Source organism: Sprattus sprattus (genome assembly GCF_963457725.1).
Source record: "Sprattus sprattus genome assembly, chromosome: 19".
Lineage (NCBI taxonomy): Eukaryota > Metazoa > Chordata > Actinopteri > Clupeiformes > Clupeidae > Sprattus > Sprattus sprattus.
Window position 1 is genome coordinate 4,251,145 of NC_137917.1, and position 16,134 is coordinate 4,267,278.

Sequence of the window (16,134 nt, forward strand, 5' to 3'; positions counted from 1 at the left end):
TCAAGTTGCACAGGAATTGGAACATCAAGAAGAAGGCAATTTCATTGACAAGAGGCTTAAACATTTGTTCACTTTTTTCTTATTCCATAAGAATACATGACTGCGAAATGAAAAAATATTTCTATTACAAAATCTAATGTATTTAGCAGTTAGAGATTTGCTCCTTTATAATATATGTCCTATGTTCAATAAAATAACTAATAGATTTAAAGATACTAACATATTTAATGCGTGTATGTCTCTGTGGGTATATGTATGTATGCACAAATGTATGTTTGTACTGTATGTATGTATCTGTGTGCATCAGTGTAAAAAACCTGTAATTAATAATGCCTAGTTTGCTTTATTGTCAGTAAAACACCAACGATTTGGCATCTTTATTGTTCAAGGTGTTACTGATTATTCACGCCAGTTTCAAATCCTCCTCATGTCGCACGAAACAAATTAATCAAGTCCTCCTGGTATTGATTCCTGTTACTGACATCTTCGCTCAGATTTTTTCCACATAGTTGCCGGGAAACATTCCCTCTCGTCCTCGTAAACGCCCATACCACCAGCCAGAGCTATCTAAAACAAACAGCAGAATGTTGCATTCAGTTAGCCTAGAATGCCATGCCAATCCACAAAGACTTACACCTACAGTATCCAGATTCGCTTCTTGCCAGCAAGCTGCTAACATGTGTCAGAAACAAAACCGCAGAAATAGATCTGGTGATATAAAGTTATACTCAGTTAGAGCTCCTCTGGATACAAGCATTAGTAAAATGAGTACATGTAAATTATCTTCTAATAACAGCTACACAGAACTCAGCATCACAGAAGAGAAGCTAAATAAATCCTTAAAACATTTGTCTATTTTCCTTCTGTATAACTGGCCCTCAGTAAATAGTGTGCTGTTACCTTGAGTTAGGATGTCAATAATGTCATCGCCATTGAAGCTGAGCTCATCCGTGTCCTGGGCGTCGTAGGGCCACAGAGCTTTGCACTGGGGAGTGCGGGGCTTGGGTCTGGGGGCTGGCTTGGGACGACCTGAGCCTGGTACAGGCTTGTATTCCTTCGACCGTCTCCGATGAAGTCTGAATACGGACAACAAGGGCATCAGTAAATGGATGGGTGGTGGAGGGAGGGTGGAGAAGGGGAGAATGCCTGTGTTGTTTCTGCTGATGGAACTTTGAACATTTTCAAACAAACAATCTTTTTGAGTCACATTTCACTCAACACATTAACACACTCAGTCACTGAGAAGGAGGAATCATTGTGACTTACAAAACCCCAACATTTGCACCAGGCACGCACGCAGGCACGCACGCACGCACGCACACACAGGCACACATACACACACAAAAAAACCTCACCCAGCCACTCCCTGGTCAGGAACATCCATGAAGCCCTTGTCAGTGTTCTTGGGGTTGGGGTTGCGGGACTGCCGCTGGTCCTGGAGTCGAGGCAGACTGGGCTGCTCCATGCTGGACTGCTGGCGGATCAGAGAGCCCCTGACCGACGGCTGGCGCACCCTACCACCACCCCCACGAGGATCATTCTGCTGAGGTTCTGTGGACCCAGATCAGAAACACTCTATTAGCCAATTCAAATCTTATTGTAGCTCAATGAGTCAGGCATAACAGCACAACAAATTAAAACACTAGCTAGATAAACCAATTTCAGCAGACATTTAAATAAAAACACTAGCTAGATACCCCTATTTCAGCAGACATGTAAATAAAAACACAAGCTAGATATCCCCCTTTCAGCAGACATGTAAATGCAATGTTAGTTCCTGAATCCTAACTTACCACGGGAGTACCCTCTTGAGCTGGGGGCTTGGTTACCCATATGTCTGCTCTTCCTGTTGTCTCGTCGAGTGGGCCCTAAGGAACAACAGGATTGCTTTGATTGTAACAAACAACTGGAGATGAATTGAATTGTCTATAGAGACAAATAGTTGGAATGCAATCATTAAAAATAAGACTCAAATCAGAACAAAAAACAATGTATTCTAAATCTCTAATTATGCGAGAAGAATGTACTTAACTGTTTCATTCTGATGTGCATCATTATGCCTCGCAAAGGTCTTAACATAATATGTGAGGATTAGAATACTTAGTGTGGTAAGACTTACTGGAGTTCTTGGGGAGACCCGGTCCAACACTGACCACCAATTGTTTTCCACTAGGCTTCAGAACCGCCTCGTCTCCCTGCCCCCCCTGGAACTGGATCTGCCTGGAGCCGGCCGAGGAGAAAGGACCCCAGCCCCCTTTCTTCACCTTAAACTCCAGACTGAAACAAGCAAGGCAAAATTTAAAGACATCAAATCATATCATTTCCCAAGAGAAATATACACTGTACATCTCACTTAGAAATCATAAATTGTGCAACAGAAATTCAAAGTAAAAGCTGTTCTACATATCAAACATAAAGATTATATGCTTGAGGAAGAGCCTGTGCATCGTTTAAGGCAACCCATGATCTGAACTGTTTGAAACGTTATGTTCTTAAATAGGTCATAAACATAGTGAACAAAGTGAGATGGCAGACCGCCAGATGACAGCATAAGTACATACAGGTTGTTAAACTTGATTGGGAGCTTCCTGCGGGTCTTCTCCTCAAAGCGTTTATACAGCAGGCTGAGGAACTCAGTCTTGAAGATGCACTGCAGTACGCTGTCATAATGCTCCTCATGCACAATAAAGAAATCATCCTGTAACGTACTAAGGGGACAATTAAGACAGTGAGTGTGTGTGTGTGTGTGTGTGTGTTTTGTATACAGATAACACAATCATGCTTCGTCAATGCAGTGTAGTTACTGAGCAGTTAAATCCATGGACACTGCTTGTGGCCTTACCTGAGAGAGACTGACTGAATCTTCTCCACCTCGATTTGTCTCTTCAGGACCTCCCGGATCTGGCCCTTCTCTGGGCCCTGCTTCACCTTCTCCCGACCAATCAGGTAAAGGTATTTGGGGGTCAGGATGAGGTCACGCTTCACAGGCTGTGGGTGGGGAGACCAATGCACTCTGATAACCACTACATCATCCAAACAAATAGCAACATCCACAAAACACACAGAGGAAATGAGAGTGGGTGAATGCACTGGTCCTCTGGTAGCAGGTGGCCGGATACCTACCCTGAACCTGCGATCGTATTTCACCACGACGTCAGCGAAGTCTATCCTCTCCCTGCGGCCCACAAACTGCCGGATCTCAGGATGGTTGTCGGTGCCGATGTAGTCCCCGACAAAGTTCCGGTTCAGGCTGTTCCTCCTGCGCTCCTTCTTATTTAGCAGAATGTCAGACGCTGAAACAAGAGGGAGGGACAGCTTTCAAATTAGACGCCATTCCATAAAAAACGGAAATGCTGAACATTCATTAAAATGACATTCGAACAAAACAAAACCATAAGACAATTACTAAATGAATGAAGAGGGGGCTCTTTGCACAAATTGATTACATGGAAGCTTTATAAATAACTGTTGGCTATAGACTGACTGAATATTACATTGGTTATGTGAACTGTCTTACCTTCCTCTCGCATTTTGACGTTTTTGCGGACAGCAATGTGCTTGCGCCAGGCCTTCTGAATGACTCGGGCATACCCGTTATATTTCCTCTCTCTCATCTCCTCCAGAAGGAACAGCTATACACAAATGTCAGAAGATAAACGATTACTGGAGTTTCACCATACAGTGGGCCCATCTGTGGTAAGGATAGTAAAGAGCTAAAAGCTTATACTGACATCTAAATGGTATTAAGTGGTACTGAGCACCTACAATATTCAATTCAATTCCATATGTCATATGTAATGGCAAGTGTTACTAAGTATAGCCTGACATAGGTAATTGTTATGGTGACATTGCACTCTGTCTCCATCATTAATGTACATAATCTCCTCCAGCTGACTGAGCTGAGCAGTATTCATTTGGTGTCAGAATTCCTGTGGGTCACTGTCTCACTTATCCACCCTCTTAAGAGTGGATGTGGATGGTCAACGGCCACATATACTGATGGTGACTGGCCACTTTTCATTGTAGTGCTGTGTTTTCTAAAATAGCTTCAAGCACTGAATTGCTCCAAGATATGAACTGATGCGATTTTCCTCCAAGCGTGATGGTTTTCATTAAGAATTGGCAGCAAATGGCTTGAAAACATTAGTTAGAGTTAACTAGTGTCTCCCTGGGTAACAGGGCACAATAGCAGGAAAACAAAGATAGAACTCTCTGGTAAAGTATTTCAAATATTTGTGAATCACCTGAGACATTATTTTAGGCTTCGACAATAAACATTCTGAAAGCATATTTCAACACGTGTACTCAACGTGTATACAAACTATCGCAAGATGTCACTGAGCTCAAGACTGAAAGAAAGCTGCTACACAGATGCTTTTTGTCCAATTGTGATTTTAAAACCAGTGCACCAGTGACAATCCAAGACGCTCATGAGATCTGAGCCCTCACCGATTCTGGAGCTTTGACGAAGATTTTGGCCTTGCCCAGTTGGTACTGGTCAGCGTCCATGTTGACAGAGCGGAGCAGGTGCAGCACCCCTTGTTTCTCCTCCCCCTTCCACTGGGGCCAGGTCTCTCTGGTCAGGATGGCATATCTGGAAGACAACAGGACAGATAATGGAGGAATAAAGAGATTATTTACTTTGTCCTTGTATCTACCTGGTATACACATTCTGTAAGAGTTTAAGAGGGTGTTGTAGAATTAAGATGTTTTTTCAGGGGATGCTTCCATTCTTTCCAGATATCTAACCAGATACCAATTAAGGCCCATTATTAAAGCAGGGGGGGGGGTTATGCAATACATTCATTAACACTGGTGTGTTGAATGTCAGAGCTGGGAAGTTGAAATCTAGTATATCATCTGACGATGTGTTCAGTCTTACTTATGAGATGGTGGGCTCTCTCTCATACCTTTGCAGGAACTTCTTGAAGGGCCGGCGGAAGGCGAAGCCTGCCCTGCGTACGCGGATGTTCTCCCTGAGCCCCAGGTACTCCACCTGGTGCTTGGCGCGGCTGCCCTCCCAGTCCTGTGGCTTCTTGGTCTCGTTGGGCTTGATGCAGCGGATGTAGTGGGGCGTGGACTTCATGAGCCTCTGCACCAGGTCATTGGCCTGTTTCTGAACGAGGTCACCACGATAAACACACATCAAATATCATCATAGAATGACAAGTGAAATCTAACCCGATTGTGGAAAAATAGGTGAGGTAAAAAGTGTAAGTGTGTGCATTGTGTGCATAACTCAGTGAGCCTGCTCTGTGGAATACCCCCATGCAATGGGTCATTGTTTCAATGCATGAAATATTCTGATTAAAGAACCAGTCGTTATGGAGTGAGTACCTTGATTTTGGTGCCTGCAGTGGTAGGGCGGCCTCTTTTCTCTGCCTCGAGATTTTCTGGGAAAAGGTCTTTGATAAACTCGCTGACACACACACACACACACACACACACACACACACACACACACACACTATTGAGTAACATTTACATTGCTTAGTTTGTTATGGTTATTGTGAATCATTATCATTTTATTGCTCATTCAAATTCTTCAAATTCTTCAATTCTTTCAATCAATGATGAGATTATGATGTATAAATGAAATGAGCTAAATACACTTTACGCAGATCCCTTATTCCTAATGTCCTCCATGAACCTCAGTGTTGTGACATACCACACAACAGTGATTAACGGGTGCAGGAGGACCCTATTAGTTAAGTAGTTTCTATACGACGATGGGTACTTCAGAGCCTCTTTAGTTAATTAGGTTCTTCTAATGGGCCAAGGACTGAGTGTTGGTCTTTCCTTTCCAACCAAAGGCTACTCACAATTCACTGCTCTGCATCAGCTCAATGATGTCATTGAACAGCACATCCCTGTTCCTCTCACAGAACCCACTGACATCATATGACACCTACGGGAGACAGACAGACATCATGCACTCAGCAGGGGGCGTCACAACAACGATGCAACAGAAACAAGAACTGGCCTGGTAGGGGCAGCACAGTAGGCTTTTCATTTCAGGAGTTGATCTCTAAGTGTACAACCACAAAACAAACAGGTCATACAAGTGGCCCCAAACACACTGAGAAGAGGGGCATTTAGTTTCAGCATTGTTATCTCTTGCCTTGCCAGCATAGTGGTGAACCACAAAGCCCTTGTTCCAGCTGTTGAAGTGCTCATGATTGCCAATCCCCGTCTGGAGCTTCTGGATGAGCGTCTGGTCGGCCCCCTCGCCCTTGGCATGCATAGTGGCACACACATCGTCCAGGATGCTCATGATGCCAGGGGGATTCTGGGTAGAACATGTCAAAGTCAATCAGTATGTACTACTTATGTATGATGATTAATGATTACATGCTTTTTTACTTGGTAATCTTATGATTACCAATCGCACCACACTTACCAATTTGGACTCGATTAAGTCGCACACAATTTTGTTATTGAAGTACTCTATGGGTGTCCATCGTATTCCCTCCTGAACATACTCTTCCTAGGAAATGAGTAGAATAAATTAGTCACTGTGCACTGCACAGAAGAACAGGTTCATACTATAAGTTCTTAAGTCAATCGGAAAGGAAGGTTCTTTACCTGCTCAGCTTTCAGTGTGAGCTCAATGAAAATCTGCTGCAGTTTTTCATTCACGAAGTTGATACAGAACTGCTCAAAACCATTTTTCTGATGAACGAGGAAAAAAAAAATACTATTTCAAACTCTCATTTATACATAACCCATTTCAATGAAATACTGCATTGAATAAATAAAAACTATGGCCTATTCCACCACTACTATCCAATACTGATCATTTAAACTGACTTGCGCTACAAGAAACAACACTGTAGATATCCACCTGAAAGATCTCAAAACCATAGATGTCCAGAACCCCGATGTTGAACTCCTCATTGTCCTTCTGCATTGCTTTGTTTATTACCTAACATGAGAACCATACCAAAGGATAAATGAAGGAATAAAACACAGGCTTGCTTACATACACACACACACACACACACACACACACACACACACACACACACACACACACACACACACACACACACACACACACACAGCATCTAAATGTCCTCTTCTCTCAAGACACAAGCATGGAAGACAGTGAAGAGTGAGTGTGACGTTTCTTACAGAAAGGGGTTCTCTAAAAAACAACGAGGCACCAAGGCTACTGCTGTTTTGTCGACAATACATTAGCTATTTTAGGAAAATGGGAAATGACGAGGACAAAGTGAGACAAAATCTCATAATTCAGCAAGCTGAGCCAGTGACTGAGGCATGTGTTGAAGACAGCAGAGTGCAGGAGAGTCTGACTCACATCCACCAGGAAGTCGAACAGGCGGGAGTAGAGGGCTTTGGAGAGGGCGTCTCTGGTGAAGGAGGCCTGCTCTCTGTTGAGGGTGACCGCGATGGTCTCCGTCTTTCCACCCCACTTGCTGTCCATGATGCGGCTGGTCAGCTTATTCTTTAGACCCTCTTGGTCAATACCCAACAAATAGGCTGGGAAGGCTAAGACTGCAACAGAGAGAGGTGATGTTTTTACTTTATGGGCCAGTTGAAGAGCACTGTGTGTGTGTGTGTGTGTGTGTGTGTGTGTGTGTGTGTGTGTGTGTGTGTGTGTGTGTGTGTGTGTGTGTGTGCGTGCGCAGTACTTACAGTCTTCACTATCCACCACTGCATAGTTGCCCTCCTCTCTGAAAGCTATGTTTCCAAGATGGAGGATCCCTGCAACAATCTGCAGCACAGTGTCCCGCTCGTCAAGAGTCAAGCCCACCACCGACATGGCCTCCTAAAGGATGACAAAGACAACATCATTAAACTTCATCTCAAAACTCCAATAATCTTTTACTGTACACATGTAACAGACATACAGCGAAGCCAACCAGAGACCGTAATTTAATTCATTTGTTGATGTATTCATTTGTTTGTTAATAATGCGTACAAATGTGGACAGTCATGCCAAAAGATAAACGCTTAAAGTAAAAATTACTACACGTAACTCACCATGGTGTCTTGAAATTCCTTCTTGTCATTGACATCCTCCACAGTGTAGGTGCCTGACTGGTTGAGATAGTTATAGTAATCTGCTGTTGTGACGCCAAGATTCTCTCTCTGCTCTTTGGTAGCCCCACTTAGGAGCTGCAACAGCAAGAGGACGGTAAGAAATAATATGACCGAAAAGGAAAATACGGGCATATATGGGCAAGTCATATATATATATAAATATATATATATATACACACACTACCGTTCAAAAGTTTGGGGTCATCCAGACAATTTTATGTTTTCCATGAAAACTCACACTTGTATTTATCAAATGAGTTGCAAAATGAATAGAAAATATAGTCAAGACATTGACAAGGTTGAACATTTTTATTTGAAATATTAATTTTGTTTTTCAAACTTTGCTTTTGTCAAAAAAGGGTCCATTAGCAGCAACTACAGCATTGGACACCTTTAGCATTCTAGCTATTAATTTGTTGAGGTAATCTGTAGAAATTTCACCCCACGCTTCCTGAAGCACCTCCCACAAGTTGGATTGGCTTGATGGGCACTTCTTGTGTACCATACGGCCAAGCTGCTCCCACAACAGCTCAATGGGGTTGAGATCTGGTGAGTGCGCTGGCCACTCCATTACAGACAGCATACGAGCCTCCTGCTTCTTCCCTATATAGTTCTTGCATAATTTGGAGATGCGCTTTGGGTCATTGTTCTGTTGTAGGAGGAAATGTTGAAGGAGGCTCCAATCAAGCGCTCTACACATGGTATGGCATGGCGTTGTAAAATGGAGTGATAGCCTTCCCTATTTAAAATCCCTTTTACCTTGTACAAATCTCCCACTTTACCAGCACCAAAAGCAGCCCCAGACCATCACATTACCTCCACCATGCTTGACAGATGGCTTCAGGCACTCTTCCAGCATCTTTTCACCTGTTCTGCGTCTCACAAATGTTCTTCTGTATGATCCAAACACCTCAAACTTTAAATTCGTCCAGAACACTTTTTTCTAACCTTCCTCTGTCCAATGTCTGTTCTTTTGCCCATATCAATCTTTTCTTTTTATTGGCCAGTCTCAGATATAGCTTTTTCTTTGCCACTCTGTCTATAAGGCCAGCATCCCAGAGTCGCCTCTTCACTGTAGAAGGTGACACTGGCGTTTTGCGGTTACCATTTAAAAAGCTGCCAGTTGAGGACCTGTGAGGCGTCTATTTCTTAAACTAGACACTCTAATATACTTGTCTTCTTGCTGAGTTGTGCACCGGGGCCTCCCACTTCTCTTTCTACTCTGGTTAGAGCCTGTTTCTGCTGTTCTCTGAAGGGAGTAGTACACACCGTTGTAGGAAAAGTTCAGTTTCTTCGCAATTTCTCGCATGGAATAGCCTTCATTTCTAAGAACAAGAACAGACTGGCGAGTTTCACATGAAAGTTATCTTTTTCGAGCCATTTTGAGAGTATAACCGAACCCACAAATGTGATGCTCCAGATACTCAACTAGCTCAAATGAAGGCCAGTTTTATAGCTTCTTTCACCAGCAAAACAGTTTTCAGCTGTGCTAACATAATTGCACAAGGGTTTTCAAGGGTTTTCTAGTCATCCATGAGTCTTCTAAGGCGATTAGCAAACACAATGTACCATTAAAACACCGGAGTGATAGTTGCTGGAAATGGGCCTCTATACACCTATGTACCGTAGATATTTTATTAAAAACCAGATATTTCCACCTAGAATAGTCATTTACCACATTAACAATGTAAAGAGTGTATTTCTGATTAATTTAATGTCATCTTCTTTGAAAAAAAACAGTGTTTTTCTTTGAAAAATAAGGACATTTCTAAGTGACCCCAAACTTTTGAACGGTAGTGTATATTGCATTGAAATACATTTCTATTGACATTCAGGCCTTTAGTGGATGAGGAAAGTACAAAGAGACACACAGCCACATATCATGGATAGTATAGATTCACATAAACTAAATGTTGCTCAACCTGGTAGTAGATGTGGAAGTTCCTCTCCTCCTGATTCTGGGAGACCACTCTTGATTTTTCCAAAAGGAAGTTTGAGATCTTTCCTCCATCAGGTTCACCTCCTCGACTGAACTGGATCTCAAAATATTTACCCTGTGGGCAGCCAAAACAAGAGGGAGGTTGGCCATATGACAAAGCCTTTGACAGCAACACTGACTACACGAGATACAAGAAACACAGGCTCATTTTGAGGGCTCACTAGGGTGCACACCTATGACAGGTCCCGTCCTGTCCTGACCTGCACAGAGCAGTCAATGTCATCACAAACATGTGGCCTTGGGTTGGATGAAGACTGATCTCCCTTACCTTAGACATGAATGAAGAGTCGGGACAAATACTGTGGCAATTCACACTTATTTGAAATGCTACACACAACCCTGAGTTGGTAGGAGAGTGGAGGAATCTATGAGTCATCTGTGGCTTAATGCGCACACTGGTGCGCTTCACTTCATCTAATATTACATATTAAGCACCATACTGCTGGAAGCCAAAGAGATGTAAAAGTCCAGTGTTAATAAATAAACTACTAACATTTACATACATACAACATACACAACATTTCATCAGTCTTTGCAACGATATCTGGGTATGCTAGACTACAGGGTATCACTCAGTGATAATCACATCTCAATGAAGTGTCTACACAGAAATGTCACATACATGGCCATGGTTTTGCTGCTGATGCAAACTGCAATGTTGGATACTTGTGTAATCCTTTTCTTATTTAACTCTCAAATTATTTTCTGTTTGATGCGCAAGGGTGGTTTGGAACATGGACTCACAAAGCGGCTGGAGTTGTTGTTGCGCACGGTCTTGGCATTTCCGAAAGCCTCCAGGAGGGGGTTGGACTGCAGGATGATGTCTTTCACATGCTGCATGTAGCAGAAAGAGGCAGAAACAAAAAGGAAGAAAAGAAATCAGCAATGGGGACAAGTCAGTGAAGCGCATTGTTCCTGTGAAGGTCTACTTAACTTGTTTTCAGGCGAGAACTCCAAGGCAGATTTCATAGCGATGATAAGGAAGACTGAGTACACCCACCTGAACTTTAGGCCCTCCCCCCGACACTTTGGAGATGTAGCTCATGATGTACTTGGCTGCCACTGTCTTGCCAGCACCACTCTCTCCACTACAATGGAGGGAGAAGGATATCATTCAAGCAACATAAAACAATTTTACGGCATTTTAATTCTTTAATCTTTATGTGAGTTAGGTTTAATAAGCTATTTTTTCACAGATTTATGAAAGAAGTTATGGTCGTTAAATGAGAACCTTCTATGATAAACACAATGACAATACATTCTTCAAATGTAAACATCACATCAGACACATGCCGCCTTGCATAAATATGTCTACACATGTATTCATAGGTACTTAAAATGCTTTACTAATATGTAAATATATATATATTTTTTTTAAACAAAGCCCCGAGCAGCAACTAAACAACTTGACATGAGCACCACTTTAAGAATTTACAGCTGAAAATATAGTTGTTGGCACAAAGCGTATGTGCACCATGATTAAAGTTTGAAGTTCCCTTCAGCAACATGCCAAATAGTTCTACTATAATAGTGCTCTTGCTCCTGAAATCAACACAAGCTAGTCCAAACCTCCCTGGAATAGCATCTAAAATAATTTGACCTAATTCCAGTGAATTTGTAACGCCTCTTTAGAGTGAATGTCTGACTATGTGTACCAACATTGTGGACAAAAATATACCCTAGAAGCATGTAGGTCAAAACTGGCCAAATGGTTTGACCATTCAACTTCCCCCAGGTGACTGCTATAAACAGGAGTATAACACACCCCAGTGTGTGACAATGGCATTGAATGTCCAACAAGACACCAGGTGAGAAATGGCAAACAGTTTTTTCAGGGAAGAGATCGAGAGTATGCAATGGTTTGTTATGTTCCTGAAGGAATCAGATGGTATTCTGATTCTAGATAAAACAGCTCTTCAGTAAATTCACGATCATGATGCTGAATCTAACCAGTAATGGCAAAACGAGTGTCTTACTGCTCTTACCTGATGATCACACACTGGTTCTCCATGTCAATCATCATGTTGCGGTACACGTTGTCTGCCAATGCGTAGATGTGTGGTGGATTCTCATACTGGGCCTGTTGTGGATATCAGATCATTTCCAGTTAAAAATGACTTTGTAAAGTCATTTTATAATCCTTTATGAAAAATGATCAAAATGTCTACGTGATGCAACTATGATGAATGAACTACTAGAGACATCCCTAATCAGTTCATTTCAACTAATTGTGATTGAGACATTTTGCCCCTGAATATGACATTGAAGTACATGTACACATTTCCTCACCACTAAGAAAGAATCCGTGTTGGCTGCATCCTAACGCAGGGCTAGTTTAGGTGCCATTCGAGAGCTTTCCCCTGCTGCACTGCTTAACGCACACGCAACTCCAACCCCCTGCTGTGCAGCCAAAGAGGAAGTGCTTAAGAGCTAACTGTGCTGTTCCACCTCAGTCAGATTTAGCATCCACCAACACAAGTTCGGACATGTAGCAAGAACAGTTTCTTTCTGAAAAAAGTTATCTCAAGGGGAGGGCTGTGGCAATTACTCATCAACTTGCTCTTACGGTCAGCTACCGTCCCCCGCCCCCTTTCTCTCTCTTTCTCCCCCTCTTCCTCCCTCTCTTTCTCCCTCCCTCCCTCTCACCACCTCTCCCTCTCCCTCTCTCCCTCTCTCTCCCCCTCTCTCTCTTGGCTGTTTCACCCTGAGGAAAAAATGCTGCAGGAGCTAGTTTGACTTACTGCACCCTGGTACAATTCCACTTCTCGATCAGTGAAGTATGGCAGCTGTTTGAAGGGATTGACTGAGATCAACACTGGACCGATATAGGTCTAAAAGGAGAAGGGTTAAGGTCAAAACTGATGAAACTTATAGGTTGATTTAAAAACATTTTGATACATCATATTTGTTAGAATTGTCTACTCATAACCCTATAATGTTCAATGTTAAGGTTAAAATCCAGAGGCGTGAAATCAACACGGGTCAACCAGAAACTGAGCTGCAACCTTTGGCTTTTGCAACATTCACAAAATATGCAATATACAGCCGCGGAAAAAATTAAGAGACCACTTCAAAATTATCAGTTTCTCTGGTTTTACTATTTATTGGTATGTGTTAAAGTAAAATGTACATTTTAGTTTTATTCTATAACCTACTGGCAACATTCCTACCAAATTTCAGATAAAAATATTGTCATTTAGATCATTTATTTGCAGAAAAATGACAATTGGTCAAAATAGCAAAAAAGATGCAGTGTCTTCAGATCTCGAATAATGCAAAGAAAACAAGCTCATATTCATTTTTAAACTACACAATACTAATGCTTTAACTTAGGAAGAGTTCAGAAATCAATATTTGGTGGAATAACCTTGATTTAAAATCACAACTTTCATGTGTCTTGGCATGCTCTCCACCAGTCTTTCACATTGCCGTTGGGTGACTTTATGCTACTCCTGGCGCAAGAATTCAAGCAGCTCGGCTTCTTTTCATGGCTTGTGACCATCCATCTTCCTCTTGATCACATTTCAGAGTTTTTTTTATGGGATTCAGGTCTCGAAATTGGGCTGGCCATGACAGGGTCCTGATCTGGTGATACTCCATCCACACCTTTACTGGCCTGGCTGTGTGGCATGGAGCATTGCCCTGCTGGAAAAAACACTTCTCAGAGTTGGGGAACATTGTCAGCGCAAAAGGAAGCAAGTTTTTCTTCCAGGACAACGTTGTATGAGTCCAATTTTCAGCTTTGCCCAACACATGGTCGTCTGATGGTTAGACGGAGACCTGGAGAGGCCTACAAGCCACAGAGTCTTGCACCTACTGTGAAATTGGACTCATCAGAGAAGACGAACTAGGAGACCCTCCAGTCGGCTTTGGTTCAATCCTTATGGTCTTTTACAAACCTCAGCCAGGCAAAGTACAACGTTGTCCCGGAAGAAAAACTTGCTTCCTTTTGCTCTGACAATGTTCCCCAACTCTGAGAAGTGTTTTTTCCAGCAGGGCAATGCTCCATGCCACACAGCCAGGCCAGTAAAGGTGTGGATGGAGTATCACCAGATCAGGACCCTGTCATGGCCAGCCCAATTTCGAGACCTGAATCCCATAAAAAAAACTCTGAAATGTGATCAAGAGGAAGATGGATGGTCACAAGCCATGAAAAGAAGCCGAGCTGCTTGAATTCTTGCGCCAGGAGTAGCATAAAGTCACCCAACGGCAATGTGAAAGACTGGTGGAGAGCATGCCAAGACACATGAAAGTTGTGATTTTAAATCAAGGTTATTCCACCAAATATTGATTTCTGAACTCTTCCTAAGTTAAAGCATTAGTATTGTGTAGTTTAAAAATGAATATGAGCTTGTTTTCTTTGCATTATTCGAGATCTGAAGACACTGCATCTTTTTTGCTATTTTGACCAATTGTCATTTTTCTGCAAATAAATGATCTAAATGAAAATATTTTTATTTGAAATTTGGTAGGAATGTTGCCAGTAGGTTATAGAATAAAACTAAAATGTACATTTTACTTTAACACATACCAATAAATAGTAAAACCAGAGAAACTGATAATTTTGAAGTGGTCTCTTAATTTTTTCCGCGGCTGTATGATTATGTTTAATCTCCTGATTGCATACAAAATTCTTGAAAAACTATTTAAACACAAACAGAGCTGAAGGTCTCCATCACTCATTTGGAGTGCACAACAGCCTAAGGATACAAAGATGTAGTCGTCCATGTATCTCTTCTTGAGGTTTTCTGTGATGGAGTCTTCATTGATCTTGGAGAGCAGGACCATGTCGTCCACACCGCTCACCTTCACATTCTGGGTCTGCCAGTGGTATTGCTCCTTACTCCCCTAAAAACAGAGACAAACAGGTTAGTGGAGATCACAATTACCACAGTTACGTTACCAAATAATTTACCTGAAATGTAAGAATATTTTTCCCTTCCAAAAAACAATATTCAATGTTTAATGAAAAGTCTCGATATTTTCTTTGAAAAAAAAGAACCAACCATCTGAAACAGTCGTGTATGAGTGTGCTCTCCTAGTTCTCCTACCATCATTCTGAGTTAATGGGATCACAATTTCTGATAAAATATCTGCCTTGGCTGTACGGTAAATTGTAGTGGCTAAAAGCTTCTGCTAAATAGCTTAATAATTGTTAATCCAGTTATAACTCCATTCCACAAAGATTCGTGTTACTTGGGAAGGCTATTCCAGAAGATAAAATCCCATTAGCCTACATGACACTGATAAAAAGCACTGATACCCAGGTATGGTCTTCATATTGTCATAGACAGGACAGCACTAGAGCATTTCTTCTTTTAGAATGGAACAAAATATCCCTTTACTTAGATTGCATAAAAACCTGGTTATGGCTGCAAACAGTGACCAAAGCCAGAAGAATATGAGTGGTATGGTGAATAAACTGTTCACAGTTCACTGTATTTGGTCTTTCAAACTCCAGAATCACACTCATTTGAGGTAACATACCCAGGTCACTGCACCATTACATTGGTTAAACTTCAACTAGGACCAAATACAATTATTTAGGTGTAATTCATGACATGTTATATATAAAGCATAATGTAGTTTGATAAACCAGTTCAAATTACTGTTTTGAAGATGCTAGTAGTTGATATGCACAGGTAGTGTTTGTCTGGCAGGGATTCAGGTGAATTTAGGTGACCATAGGCGCACAACTACAGTGAGTTACTCATTGACTGAATGAGTATGAGTTACTCATTAACTGAACAAATATCTACTGGCTATCTAGTGGCAAGGAAGAAACCCATTTGAGAACACCCCCCACCCCCAATGTTCTATTTATTAATTGTTAGTTGGGAGAAAATATAAAAATCTGTGGCATCATATTACTGAGCTAATGTTCTAATCACACATGTTCTAATCACACATCACACGATCACATAAGCCCCAGGGACCAGTGAGAGCTCATCACATATTTGTGATTGTACTCCTCGAGACAGGAAGAAAGCAAGAGAATAATGCGGCATCAAGACAATAACGTTACTACCACATGGGTACAATTTGCAATAGACTACATATGACGGATG

The 16,134-nt window shown here is 41.8% G+C and overlaps 1 protein-coding gene across 1 annotated transcript; it reads right to left on the reverse strand.

The window, feature by feature from the left end:
- Positions 1 to 490: 490 nt before the first annotated feature.
- myo1eb (myosin IEb) lies at positions 491 to 14,869 on the reverse strand (the record flags this gene model as incomplete). Its single annotated transcript, XM_080857450.1, has 26 exons — positions 14,777 to 14,869; positions 12,808 to 12,897; positions 12,052 to 12,146; positions 11,067 to 11,154; positions 10,811 to 10,900; positions 9,990 to 10,121; positions 8,008 to 8,142; positions 7,660 to 7,792; positions 7,322 to 7,518; positions 6,845 to 6,925; positions 6,586 to 6,672; positions 6,401 to 6,487; positions 6,122 to 6,289; positions 5,823 to 5,908; positions 5,338 to 5,419; positions 4,911 to 5,116; positions 4,450 to 4,594; positions 3,518 to 3,632; positions 3,124 to 3,293; positions 2,843 to 2,988; positions 2,562 to 2,708; positions 2,120 to 2,277; positions 1,794 to 1,868; positions 1,356 to 1,551; positions 901 to 1,076; positions 491 to 567 (listed from the first exon to the last, which is right to left on the reverse strand). Exons 1-26 carry the CDS (start codon positions 14,852 to 14,854, stop codon positions 491 to 493), a joined length of 3,240 nt encoding a protein of 1,079 aa, XP_080713576.1. The 5' UTR covers positions 14,855 to 14,869.
- Between the last annotated feature and the right edge of the window lie 1,265 nt (positions 14,870 to 16,134).